The sequence below is a fragment of the Dromiciops gliroides genome, chromosome 1 (genome assembly GCF_019393635.1).
Source record: "Dromiciops gliroides isolate mDroGli1 chromosome 1, mDroGli1.pri, whole genome shotgun sequence".
In the NCBI taxonomy this organism is placed as follows: Eukaryota; Metazoa; Chordata; class Mammalia; order Microbiotheria; family Microbiotheriidae; genus Dromiciops; species Dromiciops gliroides.
The window spans coordinates 304,277,573-304,296,588 of NC_057861.1; the positions used below are offsets into that span (position 1 = coordinate 304,277,573).

General features: G+C 39.3%; 1 protein-coding gene across 8 annotated transcripts in view; it reads right to left on the minus strand.

Moving 5' to 3' along the window:
- Positions 1-3,386: 3,386 nt before the first annotated feature.
- The window catches only part of NEDD4L (NEDD4 like E3 ubiquitin protein ligase), a 478,713-nt gene continuing 463,083 nt past the window's right edge, over positions 3,387-19,016 (minus strand). For all 8 annotated transcript variants that reach the window (XM_043980385.1, XM_043980391.1, XM_043980397.1 and 5 more), the window contains one exon: positions 3,387-8,624. In XM_043980385.1, coding sequence (XP_043836320.1) covers positions 8,522-8,624 — 103 coding nt within the window. In that variant the 3' untranslated portion in view covers positions 3,387-8,521. The remainder of the gene's footprint in view (positions 8,625-19,016) is intronic.

The following is a 19,016-nucleotide window of genomic DNA, read 5'->3' on the forward strand; positions in this document are numbered from 1 at the left end:
ATATATATGTGTGTGCATTGAGTATATGTGTGTTGATATGATGTCATTGCATATACATACATAAGTACAGATAACAAGAGGCAGCATGGCAGAGTGGATTAAATAATGAACTTGGATTCATGATGATCTAGGTTGGAATCTCATCTCAGACTTTTACTTCATCTCCTTGGGGATCTTTCATCTCTGAAATTAAGGGATAGGATTTCAAAAGGATTTCAAAAGGCCTAAAGACCCCTTCAGCTCTTAAAGTCAGCGAATCTCCATTCTCAGATTTTCCTAGAACAGTTTTTCAGAAACTGTTATTTGCCCCATTTGGGCTGTACTTCGTATTAGACTTACCTGTGTCAAATCTCCCCCAGTAGAGCATAGTAAACTCCTTAAGACCAGGGATTATGTTGCGGTTGTTCTCCCATTCTCCAGCACCTAACACAATGATTTGCATGTAGAAACCACCTATAAGCATTTGCTGAATTTGAATGTATGGATCTATAGATCTTAATTCCACCAAGGAGGATAAGGCTAGAAAGGTCATTGTGATCACTGATAAGGAAGACCTTTAATAACTGCTTCACTGATTTTTCTACCTCAGTCTATTGATTCTTCAACTTGTTATTTGCTGTTGCCCACTTAATAATTATCTTTTTTTTTTTTTTGCAGGGCAATAAGGGTTAAGTGACTTGCCCAGGGTCACACAGCTAGTAAGTGTCAAGTGTCTGAGGCCGGATTTGAACCCAGGTACTCCTGAATCCTGGGCCGGTGCTTTATCCACTGCGCTACCTAGCTGCCCCTCTTAATAATTATCTTAAGGCATTGCTTTCATCATCTCACTATTCAAAGACCTTGAGTGATTGTCTCCACTGCTGAGGAAGTGAAATATCAGTGCCTTCTCCTGGTATTCAATGTCCTTTACCATCTGGATATAGCCTACTTACAATTTTCCTATTTGGAAGGGATTTCTTTATCTAGGTAGTCCAACTCCCACTTGAAAGGAAGCCCCACACCCTTCAACATATTTGACAGATGACATCCACCCTCCTCTTGAAGACCTCTCATGGATGGGAACTCACCACTTCTTTTTTGTTTGTTTTTTGTTTTTTAGTGAGGCAATTGGGGTTAAGTGACTTGCCCAGGGTCACACAGCTAGTAAGTGTTAAGTGTCTGAGGCCGGATTTGAACCCAGGTACTCCTGACTCCAGGGCCGGTGCTCTATCCACTGCGCCGCCTAGCTGCCCCAACTCACCACTTCTTGAGGCAGCTTATTCCACTTTGGACAACTCTAATTTGGGAACAGTTTTTTTGACCCCAAACCTTAATCTGGTATTTACAATTTCTTGCATCTTCCACCAAATTCTCCAGGTTCTGCTCCATGGAGCCAAATATCCCTCTTCCACATGATAGGCCTTCTAGTGACTCGGGTAACACTTGTTACCCTCCTCCAATCCCATACACAGTCATGGGCTTTATCTTCTTCAAGATAAACATTCTTAGTCCCTTCAATATCTCCTTATATTACACTGACTTAAGACCCTTCAGTACTCTGGTTTCCACCCTTTGTGTATCTACTCTCTAGCTTATCATTCTCCATATCTTACATAATGCCTCTTTGTATACTCAGTAGCCCTGCCATACTACTTTTCTCTCTATATGCATGCCCCTCAGCTTTGACTGTTGAACCCTCTACCCTCATTACCTATATACCATTTGTTTATTTAGATGTTCCTAATCCCACCCCACCCCTACTATTTTTTCTTTTTAAAGTTTTCCTAGCATTTTAAATCTCTGTGCCTACTACATTCTTTCTTGTATCATTAGTCTTGTATTATTTTCTTTTTTTTTTTTTTTTTTAGTGAAGCAATTGGGGTTAAGTGACTTGCCCGGGGTCACACAGCTAGCAAGTGTTAAGTGTCTGAGGCTGGATTTGAACTCAGGTCCTCCTGACTCCAGGGCCGGTGCTCTATCCACTGCGCCACCTAGCTGCCCCGTATCATTTTCTTTTACCATTAAACTGTAAGTTTCTTGAGATCAATGCATGGTGCAGTTTGAATTATTTGTTGAACTAAGAAATTCTTTTCATTTCTTTCCTATTACACCCTTGCAGCAGTTGGAGTTGGAGTCAGAAAGACTATAAATGCTTGGCTAGCTGGCAAGTCACTTAATCTCTCTGGGTCTTAGTTTCTTCATTTGGGGCTCTATGACACTAAGATTTTTCGAAGGAGAAGAGGAAACATTGGAAGTGCAGGGGAAATGGGGGAACAGGGAAAAACTATTTGTCTGTCTGTATAAGGTCTAGTTTAAGCCCGGAGGAAGAGGAATAAATTAGAAGTCCTCTGGTGGTCCCTTCTTAGTATGCTAAGGCTCTCTTTCTTGATTAAACTTCAAGTTTAAAAACTTGAAGAAGAGTATTGTTGGACACTTGAAAAATACTGAATAGTTCTAGAGAACTAACCACTTACTGAGTTGTGTCTGACAGCTTCTGAAAGGGGAAGTGGGAGGGAAGTGCTGGCATAAACAAGAACATTAGAAAGCAAAGGGCTTACTGCCCCACAGCAGAAGGCTTCGGGAGTTTTGGAATGTGAATGAGTAAAAGAAACAATTCCACATGCTTCACGTATCCTCACACATCCCTATAACATAACGACGGAGGGAGAGTTAAGTAAGTGGTAGGAGAGAAAGTTCCAAAGCCATTCCTTTTTAGGAATGGGATCAAATAGTAAGTCTTTCATCAAAGAAATCAAGACTCAACATTAAAAAAAAGTTGGGGGTGAAATAAAATAGCATATTACTCTTCAGAAGCTTGTACCCTCATTAAATTGAAGCAGAGTTAATCAGAGGATTGATTCCCTGTTTTGGTGGGCTGAGATGGGGAGAGGGGTCCTTCTTCTCAAAGACCAGGGACCAATCAGGAAGCCCCAGTCAATAGAGACTAGTTAGAAGTTCACCAGGTTGGGGGCAGGTAGGTGGCACAGTGGGTAAAGCACTAGCCCTGGTTTCAGGAGGACCTGAGTTCAAATCCAACCTCAGATACTTGACACTTACTAGCTGTGTGACCCTGGGCAAGTCACTTAACCCTCATTGCCCAGAAAAAAAGAAAAAGAAGTTCACCAGGTTCCACCAACAAAAGGTCATGGCAACTATAAGAAGCCAATGTCTTAATGTACAGTTCCTTAGGAGGTATTCCAGTACAGCAAATCAGTTGTAGCTAAGGTGACCAGGGAATTCTTTGGAAAAACATTGCTGACAAGTGCTCCAGCTACAGAGGTTTTGGGGGGAGATGAATGATATAGAGGGGGTTATCTCATACATCACTGTTGGTGATTAATAACACTGGTACAATACATTAAAATACCCTTTCAATCAAAGAAATCATGTAATTGAAGCATAAAATGTTTCAGCTTCCATAATTCTTTATTAAATATTTGACAAGTTGCATCATTTCATTACAACAACTTCATTGTGTCACATTGATCTTTTTTGCTGTCAGGAAAACAAACAATCTACATTTCCCTTCAATTCTCTTAAGAAAATAAATGGAAAAAATGGTTTTGTTCTTGAACAAAACTTTCCCTATTGTGTATCAAATTCAACTGTACTTTAAAGCTATTCTGATTGTGAAAATGAGCATTCTTTATAAGTTGCTTTTTTAAAAACAAACAAAAAAAAATCAAGGTAGTTTAGTGTTTACCACTGTATCAAATATTAGCCTCATATTAGGAGGTGTTTTTTTCTCTTAACAATAAAAAGTTATGAAACGGGATTTCACCTGGAATGTTTGAAACTCTTTTCACTTTAGAAGTCACTGTTCATTCATGTTTAATCTAAATTCCTTGGTTCACAAAAGATAGCAAATCAATATCACCTTCTTAAGGTTTGCTCAGGCTCAGAGGTTGGAATTTACAGGGCTGGGCTTGGAGAAAAATGTAGAGACCAAACTCTCACTCCCTTTTGAAACTAAGATTACTCAAAGAAGATGTAAAAAAAATGCTATATAAATATATACATATATATTTTGACAGCATATGTACTATATATATGTATATAGATATTACAAACTTAGTAGTAAAGGGAAGATCAAAATCTGATGAGGTTAACATGTAGGAAAACATGACATCATAAGTGAAAACTAGTCTGACTAAAAGGCGCAAAATGGCTTATAAGAATAAAAATATATGCTGACACAAGGCTATGGTTGGTGAAGGTGGCTTAGTAACACTGATATAAAGTAGAGAATGCAGTACTACAGGTCTGCAGACAATGTAACACATGGTTAGATTCCAGTTGTTATTCCAAACCAAAGGTAAAAAAAATCCCCATGCATTTTAAACATGCATTACTTTAAGTGAAACATCTTTAAATAAAGATGTCCGATGAGGTTCTCTTGCAAAATTTCATACAAACAGAAACATTGGTGTTTTTTTTTCTATAAAATGTTATACAAGCTCATCTTTTAATTCTACAGCATTCTTCTCTTACATTGAAAACACTCTGGTGTGTGTGTGTGTGTGTGTGTGTGTGTGTGTGTATATACAATGTAAGTTAAGGCTTATATATAAATTTTTTAAAAAGTGGTCCAAAGTATATCACATTTTTTCTTCCCATTTTAAAATCTAAACTACAAAGGAGTTGAAAAGGGTTGTATTAACTTCATTTTGTTTAAATACCTCAGGCCTGAAGTTGACAATTTTGACACAACTTCCACGTCAGGATACAGGCAAAAAAACCCCAAACAAAAACCTGTACATGACAGAGGTAGTGTACTTTGCCTGGGGGTGAGGGAGGGAGGGGCACTAGGCGGTTACTCTGTAGTGCAGCATCCTCTACTGGCTTGTCAGAAAATGGAAGATAGCATCATCCCACATGTGTCCCCTTCAGGATCAGGGTGTGAGGTTAGGAGAAGGAAGAGAGCCTGGGACTAGGAAAGGCAAAGAAAGCTATTAGCAGGGTGGTGCCAAACTTACAACTGGCTAACCAAATGGATCGTGTTTTTTGTTTAATTTTCAACTTCAGTGGTAAGCTTTATAAGAACTTTTGTAAAATGCTAGTTTCAACTTTTAAATATTCTTCTAGTGCAGGTAGAAACCTGGAGTTACTACAGATGATTTATAACATATATAATGATCTGACTCTCCAGTCTGGCATTTTGGATCTGGGAACACCAAAGAGCAACAGTGTAAGTGATAGGAACCAGAATGGATGTGGTAGGTTATGGAGAGAGGTTTAAACATTTTATTCATCACTTGCTATACTCGACCCTAGTACCCTAAAATAGAAGGAATAGCTTCTGCTTGTATTAGTGATCATCTGCCCATCTTAGAGGAGAATTTCAGTTGCCAGCTAATAATAAAGGTCCTTTAAAAATTAACTAAAGATTTTACTGTTATGTGATTTATTAGGGAAGAAGGGTGAAAAAAGCTACACATGAATAAACCAGGGCAAATGAATCATAACATAGAATTTAAAGTGAAAAAATTAAAAAGGCACTGAAATTGAATACAGTTTCAAATGGAGCAAATACCTCATCATCTCTCTAGTCCAAGAAGCATCACCACATTCCTAAACTGACACTTCTAAGCTGATCCCAGGCAGAAGGAAATTCCAAACTCTTCAATCAGGCCCACAGGGATCAAGAATGGAAATACCAAAAGACTTTTTGGGACAGCCGTGATAACTGATGCTAAAGAAGCTTCAACAATTAGTATATATTCTTTGGAGTAAATTCTTTAACCTGCAACACCTTCTGGAAGATTGTCTCTTCAAGACCTATGTCTTTTGTAGAAAGTTCAAGAAACTTGGAATCAAATGTCTTCTTCTCTGGTTTGGGGACAAAGAGCGGCTGTAAAGACCATAGACTGCTGAGCAAAATTTGCTGCTAAGGACAATCTGCGAATAGGAAACACAGCATTTCTTTACAGATAATGTCATAAAGATGGTGGACTTGGACGCACAGAGCTTTGACTAAAGAATCTACTTTTCATGCAACAAATTCTCTTCACTGTTTTTGAGATTCTATCTTGAAGATTACAAGAAGAGGATTAAGAAAAACAAGCATGAGACTGTTATAGAGAACAATCTAAACATGGTAGCCTTTGGAGATTCAGAGAACCTGGTTTGAGAAAAGGATTATTCAACATTAACATAAATAGGTTATTATTAGAAAGAACTAAATTGAATTTTTTTCTTATCCAATTACTGCCTTCTAGAGATTTGTTATGGTATATATCAAAGTCTTTTGGAGTTCCTATTCTTAATTTACCTTTTGGAGACTTAACAAATTATCTCACCAGCATAAAATTGTTTTTATTTTCCTAATACTTTGCTTATTTTGCATCTGGTGGTTATCTAGCCTTTTAAAAAGTAATTATAAAAAAAGGTAATCATAGTTAAACAATAACAAAAGAAATCCAGGTTCTTGGAAAAGGTTGATCATACAGCACCATAGTTGTGTAATAGCTCTCAAAAAAATAACCAATGCACAATTTAGCCTTTGGATTGAGTTTTTAAAATAAAATTAATTTTAGAATAAGACAGTGACACAAAAGGGATATTTTCACCAACGGAGTGAGATATTAGGCAAATCTACTATTTTAAAAAAAACATCAAGTTTCTTACCAACTGGTTAAAAAAAAACACAAATTGTCTACTCGTGAATTACTCAGAATGTTGTTTTTTTGATTTGTCTTTTTAGACAAAGGCCAATGTGGAAAAGGGAGTCCATATTTTTCTGCTGCAGAAATCTCTGGGAATTGTAGTGCTCTGAATAGCTTTCTCATGCTTTCTCAAGCCTTGCAGAGACCGGCAAAATGACATTTTCTTAGTGCTGCAGTGTTTCTCCACAAGGGGCTCTCTTATCTTTGCCTTGCCCTCAATAAATACAAACCCCATGACCCCAGAAATTTTTGCCCCATCCTTTGCTGGCAAGAGATTAACTGAGAGGGCAAATCTGGGAGTTAGTGGGGAGGGCAGTGGGAAATAAGGGTTAAAAATTGCTTCACTGGTACAGAAAGGGCCACAGTTAGTTCTGTGAGCATAGCAGGATTCTCTCAAGAACAAAAGGAACTGCTCAGCTCCATGGGTGAAGAAGACTTACTTACAAAGCTGAAGGTAATCAAATGACCTCAAGAAATAAATACCCTCAACACTATTTTACTACTACATTAACAACTTAAGTGGATCAAATACCAATCTTCTCTTTTACCTTTAATCTATCACACAATAGATACAACTCAGGCATTATATAGTTTTTAAGCATGCAACATGTCATAGGTAACAAAACTTGGTTAGATAAAGTATATATTAAATAAATCTTTGTGATCGTATAAAAAAAATCACAAACAATTGGTGAGAAGAGGACCGCGGGCTCAGTTTTACATCTGGGTTTTTATACATCAGCAGCCGCCAAATTCACAATTGATAGACATGTGCAATGAGAAGGAATCATCACATTAAAACGCTTATGATAAAAAAAAAACAACAAACCAGATATGAATTCCATGTAGTACATAAAGTGCCTTCAGAATTGGTGCAGTCAGAACAAAAGTGGTTATTTAGCGACCATTAGCAAATGCATACAAAGAGGAGACAAAACAGATCTGGTTTACACAATTTCAAAGCGAGAGCAGTGCCAGGTTTCGTTCCAAAAGCCTCCACTACAGAGAACAGTAATGAGGAAAGAGCATGAAAGCATCACTGTACAGCAGAAAGGAGAAATGCTAGTCTCTCCCTGACTCAAAGTGGATTCGATTACTTGGAATAGCTACCAAGGAGCAGTGCTGTGATTCCTTTTAAGTCAACACAAAATTTTTCATGCTATGTCATGATTCTTTCTTGTCTTGCAGCTTTGATGCTAAATTTGTACAAAAATGTCATCTCCAGTCAGTGCTTAGCCTCTCTGGGTGTGGAAAGATATCATTATGCTCGATGACTTGTTTGAAATTCTCTAAATGTTTTTGTCTGGGGAGCATTTTTGGACAAATATTAGGTCTCTATTTTGAATACAGTGGGGCAGGGGGAGATTCAATGCACTTAAAAAATAAAAAGGTCACTGACATTAAGTCTGGTAGGAAATTCAGATACAAAAAAAATGCTCATTTTTCCAAGTATATAATATCTTTAATTGTAATGAAATAAAATCTGAAAATAGGTCTAAATCATTTTTTAAAAGTAAACATGAGTTGTAATACTATACCTGTAGAGTGATTAATTCCATTCATTGTCATTAGAAAGTATGTAAAATATTTATTAAGGGCTTTGCCTACAGAGGCCCAACATAAATAGAACAAGTCCTCCTGAAATGTAATTAGTGTACACATCAACCAGTTGATAATTTGTGGTGGAAAATGCAGAAATACTATCCTTGGGCTAGAGTTCCAACTTCTGCCCTTAGGCAACTGCATCGTCGAAGAGTTTGCTCCAGAAACCAACTTTGTGCAACTGTTCTGCCACTGTGGCTTATGTGTCCATTAGGCAAATGCAAAGAGGCAAGAAGAACTTGCTTGACGAACAACAACCAAAAAGTAGCAGCTGCCTAATCCACTCCTTCAAATCCTTGAGCATTTTCAACAGCCATGAGAAGTTTCTCTCTTAAATCTTCAAAAGTTTCATACGGAGGTAAGTCAAGGCGATTAAAGCTGAAAAAGGCAACAACAAAAAACAAAAAGAATGGGTAAAATGGTATCCAGTCATCCTGACCTGGAGGTCCCTGACTCACAGCTCCCTGACTTACTTTTATTAAGGACAGACAATGGCTTAGGAAAGGGCCGTGGCCAGAGGAGAAGCCTTCCCTTTCCCCACACATCAGAGTAGAAGCTCCTTCAGCAAAAGGACTATTTTTGAATTTTCTCTGCATCCCAGGCATGGTGCCTGGCACATCATAAATGCTGACTGGTTTCCCTTCTTGCCATGTGAGATTTTCCTTTCTCTTTTTGTTCTCTTTGTATTTCTACTGTAAGTACTACTTGGAACTGCCTCCCATGCCTACATAGGCTCTTTTTATGACAAGGAGTGGGGCTCATAATGGTATCAGGACTGGTGCTGGCAAGGAGAAAGACAGGGCTGTTAACCTCTAAAGCAGTGCCTACTGTCAACTTTCCACACCACTGCTACTGGTGCTCCCTACCTCACACTAGAGGTCCCATCCTGCTATTCACCTCTCCAGCAAAATCAGTTGTGTATGTACATACGCAGGCACATGTGTGACTTATCTTGGTATTCCTCACTCCTATGGGGTCTAAGTTAAAAAAAGAAAGAAGGGGGGCAGCTAGGTGGCGCAGTGGAGAAGCAATAGGAGATAACTAAAGAAAAGGGAACCAAGCAAGTAAATTCTTAGGACCCATGGAAGGAAATGAGACTCATTAGAAAGCCAGTCAGGATTAAAAAACACAAGGTTTCACATTAGTGGAAGCCTTGGAATTCAAATTACAGAACCTCATAACTCAATGACTCTCAGAAGCCATTCAACCTAAACATTGGTTCTCAAAGTATAATCTGGACACCTCTGGGGGCTCTGAGACCCTTTCAGGGGACCTACAAGTTCAAAACTGTTTTCATAAGAATACTAAAACATTTACATTTCTAATAAGGTAAATATAGATAGCTATAACCCACATAAACAAAAGCACCTTGGAGGGGGGGGGGTCTAAATAATTTTTAAGAGTATAAAGGGGTCTTGAGACTAAAAAGCTTCAGAACCACTTCTCTAGCCTACAAGAAAACAAAATAATAGTGATGATAATATTTTAAGGTTCGTAAGTCACTTAATATATTTGATTTCACAACACCCTTGGGAGGTAGATGCCACATTTTATGATGAGTAAATAGGCTGGGAGAGGTTGTCACTTGCCTACATTCACACAGCTAGTAACTGTCTGAGGCAGGATTAGAACTCAGGTCTTCTTGATTCCATATACTACATTCTATCCACTGTACCACCTAGTTGCCTTCTACAATGGATTTAACAAGAGGCCATCCTGTCTTTCCTTAAAGACCTCATGTGATTAGGAACCCACTTCTTCTCAAGGTAGGTCATTCCACTACTGAATGGATTTCATTGTTAGGAAGTATGTCCTGTCCTCAAACTTGATTGTTTCTCTTTGTAACTTCCACCCAATGTTCTATGGTGCAAAGCAGAGTAAACTTTATTATCATTCCATGTTATAACCCTTCAAATACTTGACATGACTATCATATTCTTCCTAATTCTTCTCTTCTCCAGGTTAAATACCACCAATTTGTCATCAGGTATGAACTCAAGCCTTCTATGATCCTGGTTGCCTCCCTCTGGCTACTACAGCTTTTCTTCCCAAAATGTACTGCCAAGAACTGAACACAATATACTAGATGACTCAGATAAAGGCAGAGTAGAACAAAACTACACCCCCCCCCCCAGTTCTGGACATTATGCCTTGGCCTAAGATTGTTAGCATTTTGGGCTGCCATATCATATTATTGACCTGCTTTAAGCTTTAGGGAACTAAATCTCCCAGTCATTTTCAGACCAACTACCATCTATACGTGCTTCTCATTACCTTGTGAAGATGTTTTTTTTTTTTAAAAACTGAATTGTAATCTAATAGTTTCTTTTTTCTTCTTTAAATTTCATCCTATTAGATTTGGCCTAAATGTCTAGCCTGTCAAGACCTTTTTGAATCCTTGCTCTTTTGTTCTGTATATTGGGAATTCTTCCTAGCTTTTTCTACAAATTTGATAAACACGGCACCTATGTCTTTGATCAGGTCACTGATAAAATTATTAAATAACACTAAGCCAAACAGTGATCCATGGGGCATGAGCCCCATAGATTTTTACTTCCTGGAAAACTTGGTCAGTGAGGCTTAGTCCTCTGTCACCTCCTGCCTGCCCACCATCTTTCCCTCCTCCTAAACCCTCCTGGAATTCCTATGTGAAGGCATGGAATGTCTTCTCTTGGGCTTGTAGTGGAAGGAATTCCTCAGTCTCATTATTCTAAAGATGAGAGAGGTGAGGGAAGGCCAAGTCCCTACCTTAGCTAGGGGAAAACATATTCCTGGCATTATGGACAAATTCCCCATAAAACATCATTACAAATGATGGTTAGGTATTATAATACTATTGGTATAGACTACAAAGTATGACTAGATGACCTCTAAGGTCCCTTTGAGTTTTAGATTTTTAATGCTATGATGTGATGGATAAATAGGCTTTTGTGAGGTAGTGTGAGGGCACATATACCTTTCATAGCATTGGTACTCAATGTGGTTTTACCCAGAAACAAGGAACTGTATTTCATTCTTTTTTTTTTTTATTTAATTTTTTTTTGGTGGGGCAACGAGGGTTAAGTGACTTGCCCAAGGTCACACAGCTAGTGTCAAGTGGCTGAAGCTGGATTTGAACTCAGGTCCTCCTGAATCCAGGGCCCATGCTTTATCCACTAGCAGCCACCTAGCTGCCCCCGGAACTGTATTTCAAATGAATTTCTGAATCACAGCCAGCTCAGAAATCAGTGACAGTAAGTACTTAGTATTTTCTAAACTGGTTGAGGGACTATGTGAGGCCCCCAAAATATTTCTATTATTCTATATGTCTCAATACTATCTGTCATATGCTTACAAAAATTAATAGAGGAAGATAGCTATAGAAAGCAGGGGCAGCTAGGGGGCTCAGTGGATAAAGCACTGGGCTTGGAGTCAGGAAGACATCTTTCTGATTTCAAATCTGATGTCAGACAACTTACTAGCTGTGTGATCCTGGGCAAGTCACTTCACCTTATTTGCTTTAGTTTCCTCATCTGTAAAATGATCCAGAGAAGGAAATGAGAAGGAAAAGAGAAGGAAAACCCGAAATGGAGACAGGAAGTCAGATATGACTGAAAAAAAGCTATAAAAACAAGGTCTGAGAATTAGAGGATTTACTAGCTGATATTAGGGATAGTGACAAAATTTGTTTTTCCTTGAAATCTGCCTATGCTGACCATCTGTCTAAATAAACCTTTGAAGGCAAATATAAACCACTTACAAATGATATTCTGATATGTCTGTAGCACCTTTCAACTACACTAAGATTTGTACCTTGGAACAATCTTGGTGCAAAAAAGAAACTTAAAAGGTTGGTCACCCTATGGAAATCCTAAAATTTGATGGCCTTTATAATTTGAACACAAACAAAAAATGTGAATGATAGTTAAAGGTGAGAGCTATTTCTCAGCATTTAGAATACCCAAAGTTAGGCAAACAGATGATGCTTTAATGGCCCCTTCTTCCTGAATGTCATTTGCTTAAAGCATGGGAGGATTTAGTAAAGTGTTTCTTACCCTGAAGTGCTAGTTCTAGACAATTTTATTGCATTGCAATTCATCCTGTCTAGAGTGAACTCCTCAATACAAACTTTCCATAAGAAGCCACACTAGGGGGCAGCTAAGTGGAACAGAGCACCAGCCCTGGAGTCAAGAGGACCTGAGTTCAAATCCGGCCTCAGACACTTGACACTGACTAGCTGTGTGACCTTGGGCAAGTCACTTAACCCTCATTTCCCAACCAAAAAAAATCCCAAAACATAAGAAACCACACTAGAATTTCCAAACTATTTATGAAAAAACAAACAAACAAAAAAAGAGGGGCAGCTAGGTGGTGCAGTGGATAGAGCACTGGCCCTGGATTCAGGAGGACCTGAGTTCAAATCTGGACTCAGACACTTAACACTTACTAGCTGTGTGACCCTGGGCAAGTCACTTAATCCCAATTGCCCTGCCCCCCCCCCCAAAGAAAGAAAAAGCAATAAAAGAGTTCTAACACTTGCATCTATGCCCTGGTTTAGTATATTGAGGTGAAGTCTTGGGTCTTTTCAAGTCAGGTCTCATGTGCTGAGTGCTAGAGATACAAAGAAAGGGGAAAAGTCAAATCCCCCAAGCAGCTCACAATCTAATTTTCAATACTGATCGTGTCTTATCATCAGATAAAGAGATGGGAGGCTGCCGCAGCTTTATTGGACCATCAGAATATGGGAGGGATGGGTAGGTTTCTGGAGCTCATGAAGATAGCCAAGTGTTTCCATGAGGGAGTAGGCATAGCCTTATCAGTATCATATGTCATGTCACAAATGGGATGTTACTTACATAGTGCAATTCTGAAAAAAAACTATCAAGTCAACTCTTTTGAAAATGAGAAATAGATGTCATTACAAGATGCTTGGCCAGCTTAAGTCAGCAACAAATTCTCTTTTATTATCCTCTTTATCTTCAAAAGTCAAAGAGAGTTTCTAAAAAACTTTTAGATAAGTTCATGGGAGACAGATCCATAATGAAAACCAGAAAAAATATAGTGTTTTATGGGGACATCTCTAAATGCCAGCATTAACAATAGCAAATAAGCCCTTTACTACCATTGGCAGAGACAGAATTCTGGGCTGGATGAAACAGATAGGGCACATTTTATGTTCTTCTGTTCAGTGAATAATAAGCTAAGTTTATATGTCTTCATTAATAGCTTGAAACAGCCATCTGGAAATTTTACCAAAGTGTTTGGAAAATCACACAAAACAGTAACATAGGATATTATCTAGAATTGTTCCAATTAATTAAATTGAATAGTACTTTTCAGTAAATATCCTTATTCCCAATGAGATACACGGTGAAGCATATATAGTTCTACCTATTTACCTTAACCACCAACTATGGAAAAATTTTTTAAAGTATTAAATTGTATTCAGAATTTCTAACATGAGAGTAGTGGATTTCATTTTTAAATTGCCCATGAAATCAGCCTTCTGTTTTCAAAAATGTAAATAATGCCCTCTTGAATATTAGAGATTCAACAAAGGTAACTATGAGTTAGAATAAAAAGGATGCTGAGGAATGAAATGGCTCCATTTCCTCTTGTCACTCAAGTTGGATGAAGCATGCTGACAGCAGATATTAGATCAGATTTTTTTTTCTTTGAGGGTTCACAATCTTGTGCATTATTAGTAATGCAGTAAGGAAAATCAGCTTTAAACAGCTAGTTTTTATCTTAGAACTATTGCTATGAAGTAGTTAATGGACTTCCCCTGCCCACCCCCATCTACCTTATAACACAAGAAGAGCTTTGTGCAAATATGTATAGCCTGGGTCCAGATTAAAGATGAAATTGGCCTTCCCATCCTAGTGAAAAAACTAGTCTGCCTCATTTGTAACCACCAAACATTTCTCCACTTTAAGTAACTTGCACGTGGTTTTAGTTTGTGTAAAAAAAATCTGTTTTACTCATTCCTAGATCTCAGGGGTCATAACCTGAGGCCCCAAGAAATTAAATGACTTGTCCAAGGTCATACAAATAGTAAGTGGCAGAGTCAAGATTCTAACTCAAGTCTGCTGATTCCCAAAGCTCATTACTTTTTCCATTGCCTTAGCTAATTTATCACCAAGGGAATACAAAGAGCTGGGTTATTACCTGACTGAGGTGAAATGGGGCATGTATACCTTAACTTTGCTGTTTCTCTGGAAGTCAGATATAGGCCTCCTAGAGGGACTGATTTCTGCTAAAGACTGAAGCACAGGGTTTCAAAAATACTTCCAGAAATGGAAAAAAGGGGAAGTGTTCAAGGTTTTGAAAAGTGAGGGGGCAGCTAGGTGGCACAGTGGATAAAGCACCAGCCCTGGACTCAGGAAGACCTGAGTTCAAATCTGACCCTAGACACTTGACATGTACTAGCTGTGTGACCCTGGGCAAGTCACTTAACCCTCACTGCCCCGCAAGGCGGGGGGGGGGGGGGGGGGAGGAAAAGTGAGGATCTTTATATAAACTTAATGGTCATATTAATCCTAGCTGTCTTTTCACACCAAGGCTATAACTTCAATAAAGCTGGGTTTGGTTCTGATGACTCTTGGGGGCTGATCCTAATATCCTTCCCATAGAGTGAGGGCCAAGAACCAATAGCAGTCACTACTGCTCCACGTGGCCTGGAACTTTCAGGATTTGAAGGACAAGGAATTACCTGCAGAGACAACATTCCCCTTTCCTGCAGTTGCTGAGTCTTCTGACAGGAAACACTGGGCTAGCTAATGGGCTGTCTTTCAAAATTCTTATCAACACACAGCAACCATAAAGGCACTTCCTGGAATTTCTCAGCACCCCTTTGGAAACACCAACACCTGCTTCCCCATGTTGCCACATTATTGTGGGCTTGCAGCAATTTGAGACAGAGGGGGGATTGCAAAATGGAGACACCTTATTACAGAGGTTTTACTCTGTCTCTTGACCCAATGGATGCAGAAGTAGCTGTTGGTGGTCCTAAAGGGAGGCACCCAGGAGAACCAGGAAATACCCTCATAATGTGTGCATGTTGATAGGTGGTCTGAGAGACAGCCTATGAGCTATCTCTGTGGTATTCTGGCAGCAGACACAGGGACTGTAGGGAGTGCACACTGTGTTTGTGTTGGTATGAGATTAGGCTGTGGGCAGGACAGGTGTTTTCTGGAGGAGGAAATGGCAAACCACTCTAGTAGCTTTGCCAAGAAAACCCCATATGGGGTCATGAAGAATCGGACATGACTGAATGATTGAACAGCAAGGACAGGTATTTAGAAGAATTGTGGCTGCAGTGATTTTACACTTGGGATTAGCTGGAGAATGAAAGTCAGCTCCAACGAGCAGGAATATGGAGCTGAAGAGCCCAGGCAGGGTTTTTTTTGTCCAGCAAAGGAAGTCAGAATAGTGACTGCACAAGGAGGTAAGGCTGTGACCCAGTTACTAATAATGTTTCCCCTCACACCAAACTCACTTAGCTTATGTTAATACAGAGTGAGCTATGATGAACAGCTGGAAGATCAGCTTCTGTTTAGTATAGTGTCTTTGAATTATGGTTTCTGAGTTCCCTCCTGGGTTCTGTTTCTGCCAAAGATGGCCTGGAGGCATGGGGTGGTGCAGGCTGACTTGGACGCTGGGCAGGATGATAATCCTTCTCTAGCATTCAATCTTCTTTAGGTCCTTTGCCAAATTCCACAAAACCTGCTACTCTTTAGCTGTGGAGCACCTATGCCACCTGCCTTCTGGAGCTGAGCCCTGAACTGACTTCTGTCAGTATCAGTGACCATCCATCCCTCCCTAGCAGGTCTAGCACTAGAAGGACCATGCACATTAACTGATGCACAATAATTTTGTTTTGAAATAAAAATGTTCATTCTATCTCTACTTTCTTTGCCTTATCAGTTAAATGTGTATGTGTGAGAGAGAGAGAGAGTGTGTGTGTGTGTGTGTGTGTGTGTGTGTGTGTGTGCGCGCACGTGTGCATGTGTGCTGCTTCAATTTCCACAGCTTGATTCCTTTGAGTAACTTTTAAATTTTGGTGCTCCTAGTAAAAGTCATGAGGGAGCTAGATGGTGCAGTGGATAGAGTGTGAGGCCTGGAGTCAAAAAGGCGTGAGGTCAAATCCATACTCAGACTAGCTGTATGAACCTGAGCAAGTCACTTAAAGTTGTCTGCCTTAATCTGCTGAAGAAGGAAATGGCAAATCACTCCAGTATCTGTGCCCAAAAACTCTAAATGGAGTCATGAAGAGTGAGACGAGACTGAAAAATGACTGAATAACCATTAAAATGTGTGCGCATGCACATGTACACACACACAAATGTAGCTTCCTTTAAAAATGGTTTACTATCATTTGGTTCTTTTTCCTTATCTACAAGTATATCTAGTTCATGACCATTTCTTAATGGGACCAAAGTAAGGGGACCTGTTGAATGCTTCTGACATTTCTTTTTTTTTTTTTTTTACCTCTGCGTTTTTCCTAGAAAATATTTAAATAACGAAATCTCTATAAGAAAGAATCTTCCTAATACAAATCTATTCCTTGCACTACACATGGATCATACTTGTTGGACACTAAAGCCTCTTGGCTATTGTTTCCAAAGTATAGCACTCAGTCCTTAGCTCTCTCCTGTTCAAGAACATATTTTATAATTACTTGGATAAAGACACAGCTGGTTTTTTTTTTCATCAAATGTGCAAGAGATGAAAGTTGGATAGAATGGATATGATATATAACAGAATCAAAATTCCAAGTGATCTCAACAGGGTGGGTCTGACTCAATTAAGTTGTCCTGTAAAATTGTTGGGGAATGAGAACATTTCAACATTACCAGAGTGTTCAGGACAGCAGAAACTCTTTGCAAGTCAGACATTTTATTTTAACCATTTCTTCTCTATTTCCCTTCTCTTTTGCTTGTTTGTATCCATGCAATAGCAGAAGACCCAGATACAAAAACACCATTTTCTTTTCTTTAAATCTCTCTCTCTTTTTTTTTTTGGTGGGGCAATGGGGGTTAAGTGAGTTGCCCAAGGCCACACAGCTAGTAAGTGTCAAGTGTCTGAAGCCGGATTTGAACTCAGGTACTCCTGAATCCAAAGTCGGTGCTTTATACACTGCGCTACCTAGCTGTCCCCCCCCCCCTTTTTTTTTTTTTAGTGAGGCAATTGGGGTTAAGTGACTTGCCCAGGGTCACACAGCTAGTAAGTGTGTTAAGTGTCAGAGGCCGGATTTGAATTCAGGTACTCCTGACTCCGGGGCCAGTGCTTTATCCACTGTGCCACCTAGCTGCCCTCCCCCCCCTTTTTTTAATCTCTCTCTTTTAAAAAAAAAAACACCATTTTCAAAGGCCTCTACTACAGAAGCTATAGTTACTATTACTGTAGTTTTAAGACCTAAATGAAACATTTAAGATTTTGACAGTTGGAACCAGAAGTTTTGGGGGGCAATTACTAAGAGAGAATGAATGGAGATGGTTTGTCAGAAACTATACAGATGAAAGAAGGAAAGAGAATGAAGAAAAACATTTCTTGGGAGAACTCTTAGTCATCTTATGAAGATCCATTATAAAGATAATTTTGTGAGTCAATCTGAAGAGATACTATTTTTATTTTATTTTATTTTATTTTAGTGAGGCAATTGGGGTTAAGTGACTTGCCCAGGGTCACACAGCTAGGAAGTATTAAGTGTCTGAGGCAGGATTTGAACTCAGGTCCTCCTTCCAAGGCCGGTGCTTTATCCACTGAGCCACCCAGCTGCCCCCATACCACCACTCTTAATAGTATCTCTTCAGGGGCAGCTAGGTGGCACAGTGGATAGAGCACTGGTCCTGGAGTCAGGAGGACCTGAGTTCAAATCCAGCCTCAGACACTTAACACTTTTTACTAGCTGTGTGACCCTGGGCAAGTCACTTAACCCTCATTGCCATGCCCCCATAGCATCTACTATGTGTCAGGCACTGTGCTAAGAGCTTTTACAAATATCATCTCAGAGGGCAGCTAGGTGGCACAGTAGATAGAGCACTGGCCCTGGATTCAGGTGGACCTGAGTTCAAATCCCACCTCAGACACTTGAGACTCACTAGCTGTGTGACCCTGGGCAAGTCTGCTCCCCCCCAACAAAAACAAACAAAAACCACAAACAAATATTATTTCATTTGATCCTCAAAACAACCCTAGGAGGTAGGTGCTATTATTATCCCCATTTTACATTTGAGGAAACTGAAGACTTGCCAGGGTCACGCACAAAACTAGTAAATGCCTGAGGTTAGATTTGAACTCAGGTCTTCCTGACTCCAGGCCCAGCACTCTATATCAACTGCACCATCTAGTTGCCTTGAGGAAAGCTGTCATGGCTGGAGAGAAGCAGAAATACACTGAGGGAAATCAGATGATGAGGCTTCCTCTATTAATGAAACTAACCTATATTTGGTGAAAAGGATGAAGAGAATTCTCCAGAAGAGACTTTGCTTGGTATCTTGAGTGAAATGACTTGTGGAACTGATTAATAATAAGGTGAAGTCTATATCTCCTATATCTCCTGTATCTCTCTATAGCTACAGTAATGGTTAGAGGTGATTCTACCTGTGATCTTTCTTAAAGCTAAAATATGACAAATAGTTATTTGTCTCTTCATGTTATTTGACTACATTGTCAATAAATCCCATATGAAGTTAGGAGTTTTGATATATATAGGAATATGATCAATTATTTATGGGTTGATTTCTCCAATTTATTAAATTATGCACAATAAACTGGGGTGGGGGTAGG